The sequence below is a fragment of the Carassius auratus genome, unplaced genomic scaffold (assembly GCF_003368295.1).
Source record: "Carassius auratus strain Wakin unplaced genomic scaffold, ASM336829v1 scaf_tig00026523, whole genome shotgun sequence".
In the NCBI taxonomy this organism is placed as follows: Eukaryota; Metazoa; Chordata; class Actinopteri; order Cypriniformes; family Cyprinidae; genus Carassius; species Carassius auratus.
Genome location: NW_020525524.1, coordinates 47,567 through 70,702, shown reverse-complemented (window position 1 = coordinate 70,702; position 23,136 = coordinate 47,567). Strand labels below are relative to the sequence as shown.

The window sequence follows — 23,136 nt, the reverse complement described above, 5'->3', positions numbered from 1 at the left end:
TAGTTTATTTAAAGTAAATATCTCTGAATGCAATTGGATGAGTTTAATGAGTCAGGTTTCCATAAAAAGGAGTTAAGATGCATGCAAGTAAAACAAATGCCTACGATACAAAAAATAACTAAATAAACCGTGGCCAACTTTTATATTCCATTTTGCTGTTTGAATTGTTAAATATATTGATGGAATATATGGATATTTTGAATGAAAATGTACAACACAGTGTTTTTTATTTTACATAATTTATTGTTCATTTAATAACTCCCATTCTTATAAGAAATAATCAATTGAATTCATTTTGATGCCAGGGAAACTGCCAGTTATGTTGGTCACACTTTATGTTAGGTGGTTTTATTACTATGCACTTACATTAAAATTTAAAGAATGTGACACAGTGTGTCATTGTATTGTTCTGAGAAAGAAAGCTTATGAATGTCATGTGAATCTTTAAAGACTTTTCATCTAACAGTAGATTAAAATGCATATTTACAAATAAATGTAATCTATTTAAAACTCAATTTTAAGCTAAGTACACAGTATATTATAACAATAATTTTTATTTCAGTGTTATTTGTTTTTTCTTTGTAATTATTTGTGAAATGTACCAGCAATTCTGAGTGCAAATTGTTTCTACATCATTTTTTTTGTGTGTAGTTAAAAACAGTATAATGTAGAACTAGGTTTTATTTACAATTTCAAGGTAGAATATCTCTGATTATGATTTAGTACTATTTGACCAGTTTAATCAGTCAAGTTATCGTAAGAGGCATGTAAGTAAACCAAACTGCACACAACTCAAACAGACCAAAATAAAACAAACCATGGCCCTTGTCAGCACTACTTAAGGCAGAATTGCTCTTGAAAATATTAGACTTTTCTTTACTCCAGCCATTTCTTCTGCTCCTCACTGAATTTTCTAGCCCATTTCTGTGTTATCTCTAAATAAACTGTAGGTTTATGAGGAAGGTAGTCAAGATACACAGTTTTACCCCATGTCTTTGGAATGGCCTTTTCGATTTGTGTTCCTTCATGCCATTCATTGAATGAAGTTATAGAGATGATTTGTGGCCTTGCCTCCACAGCTGCATTAAATGAGGTCTCATAGTACTTGCCATTAATGCGGTTCCTTGTATTCTGGGAGTTCCAAGGTCTAATGCTAGTGTCGATATAACCTGGCCCTACACTTGGAATGAATATCAAGTTATTATAGTCACAGAAGGTTTTGATGGATCTCCAGTTGTGATGTGAGGAGCCATAAGTAAAGCCATTGGTGGCAAAATATGTGTAGATTCCATCAAATCCAGCAGTCTGTATGTCCTTCTTATGGCTTTCTTCCACAAGAAGAGCAATGAAGATGCCATCATAAAGTGTGTTCCTGATTGTCGATATACCGTTTGGCTTTAACAGCTGTGCCCAAACATCTGGAGTTTGTAAGTAGGAGTCATATATATAATACAGTGGAAGAAATTTGCCAGTGCTTGTTTTGTATCTATAAAAAGCAGGATGGTTTCCATACCTGTAAAACACAATAAACAATAAGTGAAATTAAACACCTCTGTGGAATGATTTTCTTTATTTATTATTTAGATTAACTATAGAACAATTGGAGTGAATGGGTGCAGTCAGAATGAGAGTTTAAAAACATCACACGAATTCACAAGTAATCCACATGACTCCATCACATCCATTAATGTCCTGTGAATAAGAGATCTGCACGGTTGAAATAAACAATTGCAAACACACAGACAAGCATTTGTGGTTAAAAATATATACACATTTTTAGAAAATTATTGTTTCGCTAGAAAAGAATCATGCTGGATCATGTGGAGTTCTTTGAAGCTGCATTGAAAATACAATTTGGACATTCAACTCATTGGCCACCACTGAAGTCCATTAATTATTCAGTTATCAGGAAATGTTTATTCTGGAAGTGATCTAATCCTTGATTGGTTTCTTACAAACACAAAACCTTTCACTTCACAAGATGTTAAATAATGAACTGGAGTCGTGTGGATTATTGTGATGTTTTTATCAGCTGTTTGAAATCTCATTCTGACGGCACCCATTCACTGCAGAGGATCCATTGGTGAGCAAGTGATATAATGCTAAAATCAGTTGGATGGCCTGAGGTAAGTACATTTTCAGTACATTTTCATTTTTAGGTGAACTACTCCTTTAATATTAACCTAGATTTATAAATGTTGTAGAAGTATTGTCATTGTCCGCTGATACATGATAGTTTTAAAGCTGCGGTAGGTAACTTTTGACACTCTAGCGGTTAATAAACAGAACTGCTTGCATCTTGCGGAAGAACATCGTAGCCGGAACTACTTCTCTCTATTTAAGTCTATGAAGAATCACAAAGGTACTGGGTTACTCCGCCGCGGTACCCCCGAAGCAATCTAAAATAGTCCGAATATAAACACTTATTATAGGTGCACCCTAGTGATTCAAGACAAGCTAAAAACACGGTTTGGAAAATGGATTCATGGTGTACTCGCTTATTATATATATTTTCTACATTTTGAACACAAACAAAGTTACAGACCGCAGCTCTGATTGGTTATTTTCTAACCAGGAGTGGATGAATTTCTGCAAATGGCAATAGGAGCACTGGGAGGAGCCAGAGGAGCTTGATTTTTTCCACAGATTATCTGTCTCATATTCTACTGTCAGGACATAATGACAGGTTTAACAAATATGTAAAAAATATATTTTTACAAAAGTTACCTACTGCAGCTTTAAGTAACTAATGTTAAGAAACTGAAAGTGTTATTTCTTTTATATGTTTTCTAAGTATGAATAGATAGAGTTGAATGAAAATTATCAAACATACCGCTCCACAATATATTTAATATTTTCATGCATATTTGCATCATCTCGCCCTTTGTATGGTTCAATGTTAAAAGCAACCTGTCAGGGATAATAAAAAAATAAATGCATGAGACACAAAAGCAAAGACTATGCATTTCAAACCTCCATCTGTATCTACTGTACACCACCTTCAATTGATATTTGTCAGCTGCATCCAGAACCAAAGGCAGAAAATTATCAATTTCTTCACCATTGTCGTCATTCATACTAAGTGGATACCACGAAACTGCTAGAACACCTAAAATAAAATAAAAATATTCAGTAGATGGAGCAAATACAGTAAAGAAAATGTTTCAAAGATGATTCTCACCAACATCAGCTGTTCGCAGCTGTCGCATGTGTTCCTCTAAAACTGATGGATCTCTGGAGCTGTATGGACCTAGCGCAGGGTAGAAATTGGCCCCGATGTCATCAGGAGGGTGGTGTCGTCCTGTCGAATAACCTGAGGCCACCTTGGGGTCCCAGTGTGGTAAGAGTGGATGATCCCAGTGAACATATTTTCCATCAAACTGTGGGTTCCCATACCACACATAGTAGAAAGCGTGCACATTGTAATTTGGCTCAGGAAAATCTTGCATTTTGTTCTCCATTCTATCAGCTTTCTCTGCTGGTATCAGCTGTGCAGGTTTAGCAGACACAACAACGCTGTTATCTTGTTCCATTTGTCCCGGAGGTGGAATAAGTCTTAATGCAAACTGACTGCCAAACTGATTATCCTCAGGGTTCAGAGACTTTAAGATGACTGTTATAATAAACACGGCCAAGGCTAATGCGATAAGTGCACAACATGACTTACGCCTAAAACGTGCCATTACCCTGGATAGTTAAAGTCCATTCCACGGAAGATGTTCAGTCAATGGTGGAACAAATATGTTAATTGAAACCCTCAAGGTTCATTCTTCATCTCCAAGCTTCTACAAGAATAGCTGTAAAATAAATAAATAACTCACTAGATAAATAGATTTTATTTACGTGTATATATTATATATAATATATATATTTTCATGTATTACAATTATTTGTTAATATAAATGAAATAAAAAAATATACACGTTTAAATAAAACTCTTGTGTGAAAAGACTTGTAGCCTACATTTAGTTGCACAACTTACTTTTATGACACTAATCATTAACTTTTAGCCTACGATGCTGTTTATACTAAGTACACGTACAATAAGATAGAAGGGCCATTTTAACAGTTTTTTCTATCAACTTATAAGTCATACTTGTGAAATTCACTGTATTCATCTAAATAGGCAGTATTAGTATGTTGATATATATATATATATATATATATATATATATATATATATATATATATATATATATATATATATATGTTAAACACAAGACTTAAATATATGACAAGTGCATGTATGTCATTGCATTTAAATGGTTACCTATTAAATGAAACGTATTAAAATAATCAAGACGTGTTCCATTAAAAAATCTATAAATTGCTGTTACAAATAATTCATATTTTAGAGCTAAAACGGGAACCAGTGAATAGTTATTACAAAACCTCATAGAAAAGAGGCACATGGAACAGCTATTTAACACTGACACATATAGAACTGAGACTGAAATTAATTTTATACTTATTGTATTTTAAAACATATGCAGCATCATACCTTTGTTGAGTTGTTTTATAAATATATTAATATATCTGACTGACACTTTAAACTAACGCGGAAAGATCAGTGTCAGTGACCACAGACAGTAAAAGAAACCAGTATTTGCTTCTGTCTTGTTTATTCAGTAATTGTAGATATGAGCGATCTTTACTGCATTCTACTGGACGGGAGATGAATTTACGAATTCTATTATGGCGAAGACTGAACTCATGAATAATAATTAGGAAGCGTTTACGTAGTGTTCGTAAATTCGGTGTCAGACGGGTTATAGTAATTCATCGCCTCATTCATTGTTTGTTACAGTTTGCATCAGCTAATTTCGGAGATTAATGTTTTCTTTGAGAGGAAACAAATGTGTAATATAAGTTCAGTTGCAGCTCACAATTGTCACATACAGAAAAATAAGTTACAAAAAATGCCTACAGCAATATATCTTTGTCGTTTTAGTCCAAGAGAAGAATTTCGTGTTTCTTATTTTTATTCATTAAATTTTTTTTAATAGTCGCATGCGCAGCCATGAGAGGGCACTGTTTGCATTCAAATGAATGGGTTGCGAGGGAAGAGTCTGGCTACATAGGCACACAGTAGTTATGTGTTTGTGCAGTTTTCTGAATGCATCTTGAACATCGATATATTCATAATAAGCATATACTTCAGGAACCTTTTCTTGTGAATTTCCACAAGACGGCATCAATAAAATAAAAATTAAAATAGGCGAATAAGTAAAAGTAAAAAGATGAAGTGCTGGGTCTGCACGTCTCAAAATATAAGCCACAATACATTTTAGACAATTCCACTTTAAAATGTAGTTTATTGGATATAGATTTAGACTACTATATACACTCCATTGTCAACACTGAGCTGCTTCAGAAGTGAAAAACAGTCCCTGGTGTCTGAAATGACTTCAGTTAATCAAACAAAGCTTGCAAGCAATCATTTCCAAAGTGCACTATGTACACACAATATGGCAGGTTCTAGTGATGCTTTATGAGGACGGATGCAGAGCTGAGGGATTTTTCACATCTTAAAGTCTCCAATTTCTCTGATAAATAAGACTTTGATGTCGGTGCCACTCTGTGCCTTTGAGAATCTTTCACAGTTATTTTTGAACCTAACAGTGAAATTATGGTTCGTTTGGATAAGAATCAAAGGAGAAGCAAGAGCTGTCTTGCGACAACCTGATAATTCACATAATTGCTTGCCAGCTCCCTTGGGGTACAGTGAGATTAAGTGCTGTTATGCTTACTCTGCCCTTGCTCTAATCTTAATATACATACAACCATTATAAAATTGGATCAGTTTTTTTTTTTTTTCAGATTTATTCAGTTTTAATGTATAACAACCTGAAATGTGGTTGCAATCCAATTTTCTTTTTTTTCTTTTTTTTATAACAAATAAAAACAGTAATCCATGGTTTTGGAAGTTACAAATAATAATAATAAATGTTATTAATGTTATTAGATAATACCGATTAGATATTACTCATTGTCACAGATTGAGTGCATGTGTTCCAACATATAATATTCATTTATCAGGCTTTTTCTTATTTATTCATATTTTAAAACGAATAACTTACAGAATAATGTTTGTTACAGCTACAGTTTTACTTTCTTGCATAAGGTTTTAATAAAATTAATGCAAATAAATTATTTTAATAAAGTGTAATAAAATTAAATTATAAAAATAATTCAGAATTAGTTTAATAAACAACAAAATTAAAATGCTTATTTACTTTAATAACTTGCAATAGGTTTCTGCTACAGTTTTGCTTTGCTAAAATTAATTGATTTAAATGAGTTTTAATAAAATTAATGCAATTAATTCATAATTAATTTAAACATGGAAATAAACAAATTAAACTTAATGAATAATCTGCTAAACTGATTCAATGTAATTTAATAAACGATGAACTACAAACCATTATTTATATGAAAACCTTACAACAGGTTGCTGCAGGCTTTCTTTCTTGCAAAAGGTTGGAAATGGATTTCAATGAATAATGCATTTTATACATTTTAAGTGATTAATTTACAGGTGTCAAGAAGTTAGTCCGTTAGACTCACAAATATGTGAAAACGTTGAATGGCTCGTGCTATTTTTCCACTTTTTTTTTACTATGGGCTCATCGCCATGACGTCATCGCCCCAATGTCAACAATGTTGCAATTTAGAGGAGGCGCGTGCTGGAAATGCCACAATCAGCAAAGAGCAAAGCAAAAGCACGCGGTCTCGAATGTAACTCAACATAGACGAAGACTAAACACAGCGTTCCTCCGGCTTCAAAGAAACGAACAACCGTGCACGCTCCTCCAGCTGTTTGCGAAACGCGAAGAAAGAGACCATGTGAAAGCGTCTTTTGAAGAATATCTTCGTGCGGGAACGACTGAAAGTTTAGGTGAGTGACCAAGCCGACTGTGGTGCTGTTACAGTTTATGTGCGTCTAATTATTAAGAGTAAGTTGTTTGTGGTCCATGCATGCCTTGCGCACAGACAGAAAGCTTACGTCAACGGTTTTGGATGTACAGTCAGTCAGAGGAGCTGCACTGACGATTTTAGGTCTGCAGGTTCGTGCTTCATACAGTCACTGGTAGCCTCCTGTAGATGTCAGGTACAATTATGGGCTGGACTGGATGCACTCTGACTGAGACAATGGGAAGCAGTGATTCAGCAAGACAGTGTTTCATGCGTTTTTGTGTAATATAATGTGTGTGCTCATCAGAGGTGGGTAGTAACGAGTTACATTTACTTCGTTACATTTACTTGAGTAATTTTTCGGGGTAACTAATACTTTTCGGAGTATATTTAAAGATGGGTACTTTATACTCTTACTTGAGTAAATTTTTTGGGGAAAATCTGTACTTTTACTTCGTTACTGTGGCCGACGCCCCTCTCGTTACTTTATCTTAAAGCAATAAATGTTATAAATGCTTCAGTTTATTCCAAACACGCCGTCTACTTTTCTCTGGGCAATGAGCGATGCCCATTCGCGAATGATTCATTCTTTTGAGTCAATTCTGTTCAAAGGCTTGATCAAACCAATTGGCAAACGAGTGAATTGGTTCATGAATCAGTTCACTCAGAGTTGTAACGTTTAAGAATATCAGCAGCGCTGAAAACGGGGCTATGGAACTGCACTGAATTGAAAGCAAATCTTCAAAGGCTATTATTTGCTTGCGATGGAGATCCTTATTAGATGAACACCACGTGTGCTGTCTACTGTTTAACAGGTAATAACTTGAGCTACATTCTATTACAGTACACGATACCACTGTGACATTAGTTTGTTGTAGGCCTACGTGTGTGGCTTATAACAGAGGGGGAGTCAAGTTGAATGCAGCTTCCAAAAGACAAAAAAATAGCCGATTAAGATTTTATTAATTTTAATACAATCACACCGGTGCGAGTACGTTCAACAAGTCATATCAGCTGCTAAATTCAGATCTGTGATCGCTTGCTGGCGCTGAGCCAGAGACAGACGCGTTTTTACAGCGCTGCGCATTATAACCAATCACACACGATTCTGTTGAGCTTTTGAATGCAATGGCCAATCAGAGGTGTTCAGATGAGTCATCGCTAAAATGCCGGTGCTTCCTTCACTCGCTCACTGAATGGAGACCTCTTTCTGGCGAATTCTCTCGTCAGAAACAACAAAGTGCAGATGTGTGTACGAATCTATAATTAAGATATTGATTTCACAGTGTAAACAGTTTCAGTGATTTTAACAGGAGTTTCTGAGAGTGATTGAAATCTAGACATTCAGTGAAAATGATCTTTAATCATGTAAATGTTATTTGCTCTCTTTCTGAACAATGAAAGATTAGTAGCAATATTTATATCACATTAACTTTCAATGTTAAATTCACATTTAATATAAAGTCAGTCGAATTAAAAATATGTTATGGCATGACGCCTATATTTGTTACTTAAGTAAACAGACAGGGTTTTATAATAAATTACATAAATTGGAGTAAAGGCTGATGAAATATATACACACACATACATTACATACATTTTATCTATTTATCTAAATAAAAATAGGCTCCGTATATATGACCCAAAGTAACTAGTAACTAACTACTTGAGTAGATTTTTTATCCGATACTCTTTTACTCTTACTCAAGTAACTATTCAAGACTAGCACTTTTACTTTTACTTGAGTAAATATTTATAGATTTACTTTTACTTTTACTTGAGTAAAGTTTTTGGGTACTCTACCCACCTCTGGTGCTCATCCCTCTCAAACTTCTATCTATCTATCTAGTAGTACTGCCATGCAAAGGCAAAATGAAAAAAAAAAAACATTAATCCCAGGGTTATTATAGTTAACACACAAAAACTTTATTTAAAATAAAATTTACATCAACTTAAGTAAATATAATTTTTATATATATATATATATATATATATATATATATATATATATATATATATATATATATATATATAGAAAAATAACTTGTATAAAAAATATGTGTATGATGACTTTGGAGGAAGTAAAGCTGGTAATGGTCAACCGATAACCAAGCCTTTGGAACAACGAAAACATAAATCAATAAATAATAGACTAAAGTGTTTCTTAATGTTTCTTATTTTTGGAATTTTGGAATTCAAAGTAGGTATGTTGAAACATAAACATACTATAACATATTGTGTGTTAAACTGTGTTAAAAAACTGTGTGCAGCACTGTGTTGTAATGAAAGAAGTGTGAGAGGGCTTTGGTTTTGTCATTGTGAATCTTTACTGTCAGACATGTCTAACACTTTAGAATATCTTATGAAATATCATCTTTATCCTATCTATTCCGTTACTGTTTATGAAACCAGTTGCGTTGCACCACAGATCCAGATTTGATGCGTTTTTGATTATTCAGTAAGGGTGAAGAAGATATGGTTAATGAGGGGATGAGTTGTTTGTAGCTTACATCCCGTGAGATGAGATGTTCACAGGTCTTTATGGTGCGGCATATAGAGTAGCTAATTCCCTGTGTTCATTGTAGAAATTCTTATCTGATTCTGGAAATTTTCAGACTGAATCCACCTTTAGCTTTCATCTTAATAAATATGCTCTCTCTTTGACACTTTTGAATGTCTTACCTGCATCTTTATTTAGAGCTGTGACCTTAGTGTGGTAATATCATGAGACATCTTGGTCTTAATGTGATAATGAGGTTTAACTGCACTGCATTACCAGTTACTGATGTTAAGTGCTCTCATGATCTTTATAACAGTAAAAGATTTGGCTTAGGGCTTGGATCTGTTTTATTGTTCATCCTTATTCTATACTCCCAAAAGTGTTTAGATGGGTCAAATCAATGGCCAGTGACTAATCAATGGTTCGTCTTTACTGTTGACTGTGCAGAAACCTCTCCTTAGTCATGTAACAGTAGTTTGTTCTTCTGATGAAAGCACAGCAGTTATGGGTTTCCCACTTATCGCTGGTTGAGAAACAGATGTTATTTGTCTTCTGCTTGTGTTTGCAACACATCAGTTTCTTCATTGGCGGAAAACTGCTTCTGTAATGAATTAGTTTGATAAAGCAAACTCAATTCCTGTTTTTTTTTTCATGAAGTGCTTGAGTTACAATATATGTTCAGCAGTAGATAGAAGCTGAAATATTTGTCAGGTAGGAGCTTCTCTGTGCACAGGTCACCATCAGCATATTTTAAGACAAAAAAATCATAGCACTTTTTTTAGTGTACAAGATGTGGTTGCTAGATTTGGTTACTGCCCGATTCAAAAACACCCACTTTCAGTAATAAGTCTTTGAGAAGTTTGATCCCATTTTGTCCAATCACATGAAGTTCACATTAATGCAATAAATAATCCTAAGTATGAGCATTAATAAGAGTGTTGCTTGCTACAAACACTAATAAGCCCAAAGACTGCACTGGTGTATGTGCAATGCATGTCAATTATATTGAGTCTCAACACCATTAAATCACTGACTGATGTGTTCAGAGTATTGTTTTTGCTCATTTAGTTTCAGTTTGGCTGAAACTAAATTGCGGGTATGATTTTTTTACCATTGTATTACTAAGTAATTTCTTTGCCTCCTCTGTACCCAAACATATTATGCTTAAAGCTAATAGTAAAGTATCAGGTTGTGATATAATGCATCTAAAGCCCACAGATGAGAGAAACAGAGCTGGAATGCACTTGGACACAGCTGTCATTTATTAACTACGTGGACTTCATGAACCCATTGAGTACTGGTTCACTTCCTGTTGGACGGCTAGAGTAGAGTTAGTCAGAGACATTGACACAATCCAAGATAATACAAACACAGCTAATGGGGCTATTCAAAGATTTTCTAATGGTGAAGGACATTTGTGTTTATATTACACAGAACAGACTGTTAAGGGAAATGTTGCTGTATCCTGAACCATCAAAATGTCACCTGCTCACGTACATAAATACACACACACACACACACACACACACACACACACACACACACACACACACACAAACACACATATATATAAAATGCATCATTTTATTTCTAAAATATATTGTATATGAATATAATGCTATTATTTTCTACATTTGTTTTTAAAATAATTTGGATATTCAAATAATTTAAAATACAGAAGTGTGTTAATCTACAATATATATATTTTTTATAAAGTTTATAAATATTTATGTACATTTTAATGTATTAATAGTACACGAGTGACATTTTAGTAGTGCAGGATGAAGTTGCTTGAATCACTTTTCTTTACTTTTTTTTTTTTGTTTTGCATATTTGACAAAAAAAGATTCCCAAGACAGTTCTATAGCTATGTTGCCATGCTTTTTATGAAATGATGCATATCTCAGCCATTACAGCTTCGGTCTGGAGATCCAAATATATAGCCTCAAGATGCATTCACAATGAAAGAGCTTGCTCAAATCTCCAGCTACTCCCCATCTCATCTCTCTTATCCCTTTGAATATAAGTGTCACAATGCTTACTGCTGTGGTTTTTGTATTTTACCAGAATCTTTTGCTTTGACGGACAGATGAAAGGGGAGCTGTGACTCTTCTCTTCTTTGAAGTAGGTCATCAGCTGACTTAGGTAAAAGTAACACAGCTGAATATGAATGCAGGAAACCAGCTGCATCGTAAGCTATAAATGTGTAGGAATTTCAGTATGACATGTGGGTTACATCTAACCCTGATAAACTCTTTGGTCACGCTCTCTATGTCATGTGCGGTTCATGCCGTTATTTCTAGTTTTCATAGTAGTTCAGGTACAAATGTAGTGTAGTGCAGTAGTGTGGGTGTAGTCACAGCTAAAGGACATTGAAAGGACAGCAGTTCACCCAAAAATGAAAATATGTTAAAAACAAATTTACTCACCCTCAGGCCATCAAAGATGTAAATAAGTTTGTTTCTTCATCAGAACAAATTTGGAATAATCACCTGTGGGTCCTCTGCACTGAATGGGTGCCGTCAAATCAGAATGAGCTCAAAATAAAATTAATTGATCCACAAGACTCCAGTCCATCAGTTAATGTCTTGTAAAGTAGAATGCTGTGTGTTTGTAAGAAACAAATCCATCAAGATGTTTTATGTTTGAAACATTACTTCTGGTCCATAATCTATAATCTATAATAATGCTTCCTTCAATGAAAAAAAAATCCATTACTTGTTGTCCTCTTACATCGAAATCCACTGACACATCTGTTTATCTGACATGATCTGTCTTTTGCTTGTCTTTGACTGTTTTTGCTTGTAAACGGTGCTTGATCTGTGCAGATTTCTCTCTTGATTCAGACAAGACAACTTTTTCTATTGAAAGCCATATTATGGATTGAGAAGAGTCTTTTGATTATTACATATTCGATACAATACAAACATGCAGCTTTTCTCTTCACAAGATTAATTATCAAAGTTAATCGATGGACTGGAGATTATTGTGATGTTTTTATCAGATGTTTGGACTCTCATTCTGACGGCACCCATTCACAGCAGAGGATCCATTGGTGAGCAAATGATGTAATGCTAAATTTCTCCAATTCTGTTCTGATGAAGAAACAAATCCATCTACATTTTGGATAGCCTGAATTCATTTAAGCACAACTTGCCACTGTATCGAAAAATCATCAACCAGAACTGGAATAATCTATTTCACAACGTGAATCTGATCTGATCTTTGCATTGACTGACTGCATGTGTGTGGTCCAGTTCTGCTCTCACTGCATACAGATGAAACATACCTCAGGCGAGATGTGATGTCAGTGTTTCAGCTGAAATAAGAGAGGTATAGACAACATCCTAGAAAATGGAGTGACCGGAAAGAAAGGTCATTCCCAGTGGATTGAAATACCTGTGTTTATTTTACACTCAAAAAAATATTTAGGCCTTATAAATAAGATTTATGTAATTTGATTGCATATAAATTTTCCATCCATTTGGATTACGTATTTTTAATTTAAACGTATTAATAAACTTAATGTGATAAATATATGTAAGTCCTATTTAAATAAAACAAGTAACAATTAGATTTATGTGATATTTTCAATTAATCCAATTTATTTTAAATTAATAAGAAATGGGTTTATGTGTTTTTATGTAATAAACCTATTTTACTTAATATGCATCACATTTAAGTAATTTGTATTAATAAACCCAATGTATTTTAAAATCATATTCATAAATTTGTATTTACTTATTCATCACTATTTCCCCTCCCAATCACAATATACAACACAAAAAAGAATGTCCACAGGGTCACTTCATTTCACATTTTTATTTTAGAAATAACAAGCACAAAAGGCAGCAAAAAGAGGAGCTAGCAAGACAGTATGTGCTCACTTATACTGTGTTGTGTGCCACCTCAAAAAAAAAGTACTTTCATTCTTTACCTAACAAACCAAGGTTAATTGCACTACTTATTATTATTGCCACAATCATCCTATAACAAATAAATGCAAAGGATTTTAACAGACTGCAGGCATAGTACTTTTTCCTCAAGAACTGTGCTTAAAAAAACTGCAAAACTTGAGGTAGACATAACAATCAGATCAAATCTGATTCAATGACAACACTTGTTAACATTACACAAACATTTTCACAAATCTGTGACATGCAATAATTTGGAAAAATAGGGTGGTGGTTCTAACGAGTAGAAAAAGTGCAAGTCAAGGGGAAAAATGTAAATATCAGCATATCTCTCAATGATTCACTGAAGCATCTTAATTTTCAGTCCCTGAACTTTTGGCGACAGCTTGGTTGTATCCAGTTCCATCAGGATTTTCTGAAATGCTTCAAATGTGCACTTGAGGTCCTTTGGATAGTTTAAGTTAAGGGCATAAATTAGTCCAAAAAGCATTACACATCCAAGTGTGACACTTGGCAGGTTTTGCAGAACTTCAACTCCTTCAAGAACAACACCAACATCTGAAGGTTCTTCTTCAGGACCAGTGCCCTCCGCTCGAATTACATAGATGCCCATTGTTGTCTGTGCAATGAGAGACTCAGCCTCCACACTTTCAGTGTCCTGGAAGATAAACAAAGAAAATAAGTTCCCAATGTGTTCCAAGTTTTCCTATTGATTAAGTCATGTAATTGAAATGATAATTGTACTGTGTTCCTGTTTTGCCATGAATAATTTATTTAAGGGTTAGTTCACCCAGATAGCAAATTTATGTAATTAATAACTTACCCTGATGTTGTTTCAAACCTGTAAGACCTCCTTTTATCTTCAGAACACAGTTTAAGATATTTTAGATTTAGTCCGAGAGCTCTCAGTCCCTCATTGAAGCTGTGTGTATGGTATACTGTCCATGTCCAGAAAGGTAAGAAAAACATCATCAAAGTAGTCCATGTGACATCAGAGGGTCAGTTATAATATTTTGAAGCATCGAAAATACATTTTGGTCCAAAAATAGCAAAAACGACGACTTTATTCAGCATTGTCTTCTCTTCCCCTATGTTGTGAGAAAGAGTTCAAAACAAAGCAGTCTAGATATCCGATTCGCGAACGAATCATTCAGTTCACCAAATCGAACTGAATCGTTTTAAATGGTTCGCATCTCTAATACGTATTAATCCAAAAATGACTTAAGCTGTTCACTTTTTTAATGTGGCTGACACTCCCTCTGAGTTCAAACAAACCAATATCCCGGAGTAATTCATTTACTCAAACAGTACCCTGACTGAACTGCTGTGAAGAGAGAACTGAAGATGAACACCGAGCCCAGCCAGATAATGAACAATAGACTGACTCGTTCACGAGTCAAGAACCGTTTCTGTCAGACGCGTCCGATTCGTGAACCGAGGAGCTGATGATACTGCGCATGTGTGATTCAGCGTGAAGCAGACCGACACAGAGCGTCGGAACTGAACTGATTCTTTTGGTGATTGATTCTGAACTGATTCTGTGCTAGTGTAATGAGCGCGGGTAAACCGAAGGCTTGAATCAAGGGCAATCATCGCCAATGACGCCATTACGTAAAGCGCAAAAGAACCGGTGAACCGTTTTCTTCAACCGGTTTATTGAATCGAACTGTCCGAAAGAACTACTGGTGATCCGAAAACCGATGCAAACGGTTCTTCACTCATGAAAGAGTCGGTCTATTGTTCGTTATCTGGCTGGGCTCGGTGTTCATCTTCACAGCAGTTCAGTCAGGGTACTGTTTGAGTGCATGCATTACTCCGGGATATTGGTTTGTTTGAACTCAGAGGGAGGGTCAGTCACATTAAAAAAGTTAACAGCTTAAGTCATTTGTGGATTAATGCGTATTAGAGATGCGAACCGTTTAAAACGATTCAGTTTGATTTGGTGAACTGAATGATTCGTTCGCGAACCGGATATCCAGACTGCTTAGATTTGAACTCTCTCTTACACAGACACGGAAGAGAAGACAATGCTGAATAAAGTCGTCGTTTTTGCTATTTTTGGACCAAAATGTATTTTCGATGCTTCAAAATATTATAACTGACCCTCTGATGTCACATGGACTACTTTGATGATGTTTTTCTTACCTTTCTGGACATGGACAGTAGATCGTACACACAGCTTCAATGGAGGGACTGAGAGCTCTCGGACTAAATCTAAAATATCTTAAACTGTGTTCCGAAGATAAACAGAGGTTTTACGGGTTTGAAACAACATCAGGGTAAGTTATTAATTACATAAATTTGCTATCTGGGTGAACTAACCCTTTAATTTTCCTATCTACACCAAATCTGAGATCAGCATAATGATGTGAGTGTTTCACGATTCTGATTTCATATGTTCCTTACTTTGTAATACCAACTGGATCATTTTATCCAGGTCATTTTTAGTTTGATCAATCATGCTCTGTACTGATTGCTGCATAGTTTAATCTTTCGCTGCACACTACACACAAGGGCATAAGCTAGACTGTGATACCAATGAGAAAATTAACATAATCAATGAAAATTGAAATTTGTAACATGAAGAGAATAGCTTGACACACACTTACCACATATTCTTTGACAAGTGTCTCAATGTCTTCGTTGAGGTAGACACTTAGGCACCTCAGGATACAATCACGCCTGGTGTTTATGTCTTCATTCTCAAACAAGCATAAGAAGACCCCAAAAAAACGTCATTAATTATTAACTAATAGTTCAAGTAAGGCTACATTTTAAAGAGGTAGTTCACCCAAAATGTACAATTATGTCATAAATTTTGTCATAACTTTTGTTCATCTTCAGAACACAAATGAAGATCTCTTTTTAAGAAATCTTAAAACTTTGTTTCTTCATTGACAGCTACACAATCACCACTTTGACGCTTCAAATAATTCATAAAGAGATCATAAAACTATTCCATATGAATTGAGCAGTTTAGTCCAAATTTTCTAAAGAGAAGCATAAGAAGATGATCGCATTATTTAATGAACAGACTAAATTTAGGCTTTTATTTGTATAAACATTGATCAGCAAACATAAACAGAAGATCAACCGAACCTGCTTAACACACTAGAACAAACCACACTGGTTCTCGCACATCAACGCAAAAATTCCTGAGCTTCCGTTTACTATAACTGATGTGAGTTAATGAATGTTTGTTTGTGAAAAAAAAAGCCTAAATTCTATCTGTTAATTCCTTCAGAAATTCTGGACTAAACTGCTCAATTCATATGGAATAGTTTTATGATCTCTTGATAACATTTTTGAAATGTCAAAGTGTTGGTTGCGTAGCTGTCAATGGAGGAACAGAAACCTCTCAGATTTCATAAAAAATATATTTATTTGTGTTGTACAGAGCCCTGCACATGACATGCAGGAAAAAATTTTTTAATTGTGCACACGATTTAGCAAATCGAGGGAATTAATTATTAAATTGTGCTTTTTTTCTTGCATTTCATGTGCGGGGCTCCGTAGTGTTTCGAAGATAAGTTATGGGTTTGGAACGTCATGAGGTTCAGTTAATAACACTTTTTTATTTTTGGGTAAACTAATACACTATTATAAAACACCATACACAGACAACAATCTTAATTATTTAGCAACTTATTTATATGAATAATGCTTTATTGGCATTATTGTTTATGCACAATATTTTTAAAGTTCTGTAATTAGAATAGAGAGAAACAGAAAGACTGTGTGCATGTGTGTGAGAGAGATTGAGATGTCCTCACTAATAAATCAAATAAATGTGTATTTAATGTGTAAGAAAGATTGTGTTCTTGGTATCTCAGAGGGATAGAGAAAGTGTGTGTGTGTGTGCGCATGTGTGAGAGAGAGTTTTCTGAATTCCTGTCAAGTCAAATGAGTAACCAGTTGAAAACAAATGCAAAACATAAAAACACACTTACTTTAGTTGTCAATGCCATTATGGTGCGGATTTTCTGTCCTGCACATCCTCCTTTGTGACGGAACACCTTCATCAGGCCATCAGTGTATTTGTCCAGTTGACCAATGAATTTTGATATCAGCGGAACAGTTGTTATACGCATGAACTCCATGTTGACCTGAAAAAAGATGAAAAAGGACACAAAATAATATATTTCACCTTAAACAAGATGTGTTAGTGTATAAATCTGCACTTCCCTTTCAAACAACACTTAACTACTTACTTCTTCAACTTCAAACAATGCTGGCCATCTGTTTCAGACCTCTGTAATCATTGGCTCCTGAAGAATTTCTTGTCGTCGGTATGAGAAGGTACGCTGCATCTTTTCCTTGATAATGGTCTCGTTATTCTTTTTTTTTACCTCGGTCAATAGAGCAACCCTTTCCACCTCCAGGCTGTCATTGGTTTCACCTCTCGGATGGTTTGGACAGAAATTAACCTCTGCCCTCCGTGGCTTTTTTATGTTTGCAGCTGGTTTTCCCTGGCCTTTCTGTTTGTTTTTAAGTGAGTTGACTGTGACTTCTGGGTGTCCAGCTCGGCCAAGCTTGGTTCGGAAGTTCATCATCTTTATCTTAATACAGTGCTTCCATCCACAACACCCAGTCCGAGTTCCTTTCTCACGCAAACATGGATGGGTTTGTATCAAGGCCTCAGCAACTTTTTCAAACTGATTGTCCTTTGGATATGCTGTATACTTGATTATTTCTTCTGCAATGCCTTCAAGAATATCAGATCTGAGTTTGGGCGTAAGAGATAGGAGAGTTCCACTTGCATTGAATTCATCATTTCCCTTCTGGAGCTGCATCTCGGCACAATATGAAAATCGTGGCACTACAAAATCTTTAGGCCAAGTGCAAGACCGGGAGTCAGGAGATGACAATATGACAGTATCGTTGCTGCTACAGGAGTCAGCAGATGCTGAATCAATTGGTTCTTGTGATGAGGAGCTGCAAGATATATTGGAGGGAGTAACTGGGATTGTGGAGCAGTTATCTTTAGTGGATGGAGCTGAGGATATTGTGGAGGTGGTAGCCTCACAAGGTAAGTACACCACTTTCAAAGTACTGCGATCTTGAATATCAGAAATTGATAAGAGGTTCATGAATTCGTTTCCAAAGTCTACGTCTTTGTATTGAAGCCTAAACTGCTCTGTTACTCCAAAGAAGGTCTTAATTTCAAAAGACAATTCATCCACAGAAGACGGTATTCCGGATTTAATGGTTAGTTTTCTTGCATCATCTTCACTTCCAAACAGGACTCTGAAGCTAACTGGTCCTGCCATCCTGATTTTTTAATCTAGAATGCAGACCCAAAAAACATAGGAATTGTCTTATTAACAAATAAAACATTGATGTTAAAGTTACTACATTCTTTTAAAAAAGGTACTGAAAGTCTTATAAATAACACCTTTGATGACGATGTGTCTCTTCAGGGTTACCATACGTTTGGAACAAACTGTATAGGCCACAAGTGGATAGCAGTCTGTCAGTTCTTCAAGCTGAACCAGGGCAACCTCTTTACCTGGTGAAGAAGTCAACTCAAAAGATCTGAAGTGGTCTCTATACCATGCACACAATAAACGCACAATGAAACTCAGCTCATCTCCCCTTATGCACATTTGCAGAATTTCTGCAAATTCTGGCATTCCAGCAGTTGAACCACATGCAATTAACATTCCATTTTTGTAGTTAATTCCTCTAGTGGTGACACTTTTTGCAAGGTGAACTTGACTGATATTTGGATACTTCTGCCTGAGAGCCAACACAACTTCCTTATTCAGAACATCAACCTGGACTGTAGAGACATTTGAAACTTCCAAATTTGATGTATTGAGTGTGGATGAATATATGTGGTAACTGATGAATTGCTGGTGTTTGGCTGCCAATGTGAGTGCAATGTTCCTGAAATTATTTGTGTGTCGAGCTACTTGTTTAAAAAAGCTATGTTTAGCTTCAAATCGCATCGTCCATAAACCTAGAAGAGGCCCAAAACACTTAATCAGGTGCGGGTAATGCTCAAGATAGTGGTGTTTAGGTAAAAGCTTTACGTCCGGGTTAAGCTCGAGTAGTCTCTGTCTGTGTTCAGACACTTTGACATCAAGATAAGCAATTGTCTCATCAGTGTGAACTGGTGCCACAGCTAATTCTACAATTTCCTTCAGGTCTAATATCACTTGCCAAGCAAGCTCATCCTCTGGAATCAAGTCTCCTACTAGAAATGGAAGCAATTGAATTAGATTCCAATTCTCATGGGCGTTGCCACCTATTGTCTTCTTACATGAATAGCTGTTTGGTATAACTTGAGATCTATTTTTTTTGTCACTCCACTTATAGGGAAATTTGACGATTCGTGTGTTAAGACATTCAAGACTGAAATACTTCTTAGAGATGAGAACACTGAAACATAGTGCCAGTTCAGAAGGGACAATACCCTCAAATAAGTCATGCACTATATCTGGGGGATAGCCTGTGTTAACGTGAAAATGTTGAAGTTTTTCTGTTAAAACACACGCTCTCTTCACACCAAAGCAATTTGTGTCAGTTTCCTGTGCAGACTTTACATGTGCTTCATGTATTTCTTTTGTTCGAAGCAAAAAAGCACCTGAATGAACATCCCTTGTTTGAATATCTACTTTCTGAGCAGTACAAAATCGACAAATATACTGGCCAGAGAAGCTCTCTACAAAACCAGCCAATCCGTGGGCTCCCAAATTGTCCGCTACAACACTATGGACTGTTCCTTTGACAAACTTCCCAAGTTTTGAGCTGAAAACACCATGCTCTTCTAAAGTACAAAGGTCTTGTAAAAGTGGCTCTAGAATTTTTCCATAGCCATATACCTTTACATCGTCACTTTTGCACAAAACCGTTAAATAAATGGAAGAAAGTGCTGAATGAGAGCCTGGTGGCAAGTTATTCAGAATCCAGTACACACTACACAATTTGTGTTTTTTTCGCGATGTACCCAGGGGATTACATAACTCAAAATCATCGATGTACAAAGTTAAACAAATTTTTTACTCATCACCTGACAGGAAAGTGTTGTCCTTAAAATACAAACCGTCTCTTATAGAGCGATACTGCTGATTATCTAACTTGTCTGTAGTTTCCTGTGTTCTGTGGCTACTGATAATACCGTTTAACACTGCAGTACAATCAAGTAGCTGCTGTAAAGACTGCAGTAATGGGATATACTGAAATGTCCTGCTCTTTTTTTGGTCCAGAATAAACTCCACTGGTTCAACAATATTTAACAAATCCTTAAAGTACTCTTTTCTCTTATAAGTTGTAGAAAGGGGACCATCTTTCCCTATTGATTTTACTAAAGGGTTAGATTTACACAGTACATCAGCTAGTTCCTTAATAATTAAGCTATCAACTTCAAGGTTTTTGTTTTTTAAAAAATCTGAAAGACTGCTACAAGTTACAGGCACAGACACAGTACTTAAGAGGAAGTGTAGTTCATCTAGTAGTTCATCAATAGCTGTAGATGGCACATGAAAAATGTTTTCCAACTTCAGCAAAACTGCAGCTATTTTTTGTTCTACTAATTTCGGCAGGTCATCAGAAGTATCTATTTCACTATCTGCATCTAACGGAGGTACAAAATCTATGTCCGCAGAAGATGAGGGGCTTTCATCTACAGTACTACCAGATTCGTCTGACTGAGCAGCGAGTTTAACAATACCTGCCTTAAAATCGTTTAGAGTGTAGGGATTATGTTTACGATTTTTATGCGAGTGAAATGTTCCATATATGTTTGTCTCAAACTTACATCCTTCAAACATACAAGTTACGGTTTCATACTGCCTAAGATGTTGATTTACATGAGCAAAGTATTCCTTTTCAGTTAAAATTTCCTTACATGCACACGTCTGACAAAAGAATGTAGTTAACTGAACATTTGCTGCTGTTAACTTCCTGTGTGTTTGATATGTGTGACTCAAAAGATTCTTCCAACTTGTGAATGTACATGGGCAATCTGCATATAGACAGGGATACCGGCAATTGCGACCATAGTGGAAATGTTTCAGCCTAAAATGTTTTAACAATTCATACCGGGTAGATAATGAAATGTCACACACTTTGCATGGCCACATTCACATATCTGTGAACAAAGACAAAAGAAAAAAAAAAATCAGTTACATCCAAATATTAAAGAATCAACATAAATAATTTAATTTATACTTGATTTTACTGTAATTCAAAATACAGCTACTACTACTAATAATAATTTATTAATAACTTTTTTATAACAATGAAATAACTACATAGGTCCAATTTATAAGAAACTTTGGTTGATTGCAGGATGATATTAGGCTGTTCATGTCTGTAAAATATGTTTTTAATTATGTTTTTAACTATGTATGTTATGTTTTTTTTTTATGTTGAATCATTTAACATTCAAACTGAGATTAATTGTTCATAATCAGATGTATTGATTCTTCTATGTATTAAAAAAACATCTTTGTAGCATACATACAAGGTCTAGGAGGTTGTCCCACCATTTAGATGTAAGAAAAGATGCTTGATGTATCTGTAAAGGGAAAAAAATGGTTTTGGTTAGAAACAAAAGCATACTTTTGATTATGAAATTACAAAGCCAGCATTATATTTTTAGAGATTTATTAGAATAGTACTCTCATTTACTAATTGCAGTAGTTTATAACTGTCTTTATTTGCCGTCAAACGTTAAACCACAGAACAAGAGCAGAACAACAGCAAAAGACACAGACGGGATAAAACCATGGCTCACATAGAACACACGACCAACTGTTGGAAGTTATCCATGTACGATATAAATACATTTAAAATTGCAGTTGGTTTAGTAATCGTTTAACGACACATCGCTATTTTAATCTTTAAACAGTAAACACCATTTTTCCTCTCGGATTTAACTTAAGCTATGCACGTGGCCAAAGGTCTAGTTATGTTACTCAGGTCAGAAAATACGGAAATTAATATAACGTTAAACTAAAAATAAATACGCATCCCAGTTACTTTTAATTATACTGTCTAGCTGAAAAAAGTAGCTTAAGGGGAAAGTAGATAAAGTTAGCTTTTATAAGAACCATGTGCAAGTTAGTTAGCTAACATAAGTGGAATAAATGCAGATTGATAGTCAGTGCATTGATACAGTTTAATACGATATCAACAGCAGTAATAACACACATATATATTGAAAGCAGTCAACTTTTATACGATGAGTACAAATGTAACTTGCCTTGCAATCAGGTTGATCCAAGAAGATGATCCGATGTAAGATGGCGAGGAGAACGGTGGTTTTTCAACTGCCTCTCTGCCGCGCGCGCGCTGGTTGCTGCTTTTTTTTTTTCATGTGCATTGCCATAGACACGTGTATGTGCCGTACCGCTCCCTACCGACTGGAGTATGGATCATTTCCGCCTCTAAACAATTCCATTGCCCATAAATTATATGCAAACCAATCTCATAAAATATAACTGATATGATCTGGCTCGTTCCACAGCTAGATATATTTAAACCATATTCATAATTGTTAACTGATTAAATCAAATAGTTTTCACAATGGGCAAATTTACATGGATTCTAAGCAATTTGCCTACATACATTTTGAAAATATTATTATTTAAATAAAATCAAAAGGATTCAAATACATAATTATAAACTATGCCATGATTAATTTTTTTGAGTGTAGGAGAGATCTATTGAAATGACAACAGTGAACTTCAGCTCAACTTCAGGGTGGTGATTCTAAATGTCACTGTGATATTGTTTTCCACAGTTTAAGGAGTCTTGAAAAGCAAGACTGTGCCATTAATTGTAATTATAACTGGGAAT

General features: G+C 35.2%; 3 protein-coding genes across 9 annotated transcripts in view; 1 reads left to right on the top strand and 2 right to left on the bottom strand.

Moving 5' to 3' along the window:
* Positions 1 to 141: 141 nt before the first annotated feature.
* LOC113078772 (glycoprotein endo-alpha-1,2-mannosidase-like) lies at positions 142 to 4,590 on the bottom strand. Its single transcript, XM_026251070.1, has 5 exons — positions 4,502 to 4,590; positions 3,182 to 3,797; positions 3,000 to 3,109; positions 2,834 to 2,910; positions 142 to 1,513 (listed from the first exon to the last, which is right to left on the bottom strand). The coding sequence occupies exons 2-5, from the start codon at positions 3,681 to 3,683 to the stop codon at positions 877 to 879; spliced, it is 1,326 nt and encodes a 441-aa protein (XP_026106855.1). The 5' UTR covers positions 3,684 to 3,797; positions 4,502 to 4,590; the 3' UTR covers positions 142 to 876.
* Positions 4,591 to 6,670: 2,080 nt separating this feature from the next.
* LOC113078762 (transcription regulator protein BACH2-like) overlaps positions 6,671 to 23,136 on the top strand; it is a 32,146-nt gene continuing 15,680 nt past the window's right edge. Inside the window, exon 1 of one of the 2 annotated variants that reach the window (XM_026251058.1) lies at positions 6,671 to 6,898. The gene's annotated coding sequence lies outside the window, so the exon portion shown is untranslated. The remainder of the gene's footprint in view (positions 6,899 to 23,136) is intronic. The other variant, XM_026251056.1, reaches the window with a different exon arrangement.
* On the bottom strand, positions 13,223 to 22,859 carry LOC113078763 (uncharacterized). 6 transcript variants are annotated; one of them, XR_003281638.1, is made up of 7 exons: positions 22,541 to 22,859; positions 21,822 to 21,853; positions 18,725 to 21,424; positions 17,541 to 18,613; positions 17,280 to 17,435; positions 15,939 to 16,031; positions 13,223 to 13,987 (listed from the first exon to the last, which is right to left on the bottom strand). XR_003281638.1 is itself a non-coding variant. In XM_026251059.1 (6 exons), exons 4-6 carry the CDS (start codon positions 17,427 to 17,429, stop codon positions 13,670 to 13,672), a joined length of 561 nt encoding a protein of 186 aa, XP_026106844.1. In that variant the 5' UTR covers positions 17,430 to 17,435; positions 17,541 to 18,613; positions 18,725 to 21,424; positions 21,800 to 21,855; the 3' UTR covers positions 13,389 to 13,669. The 6 variants fall into 6 exon arrangements, 1 of the variants encoding a protein (XP_026106844.1); XR_003281637.1 differs by having other exon boundaries at positions 21,800 to 21,853; positions 22,541 to 22,852; XR_003281640.1 differs by lacking the exon at positions 22,541 to 22,859 and having other exon boundaries at positions 13,389 to 13,987; positions 18,725 to 18,876; positions 21,376 to 21,424; positions 21,800 to 21,855.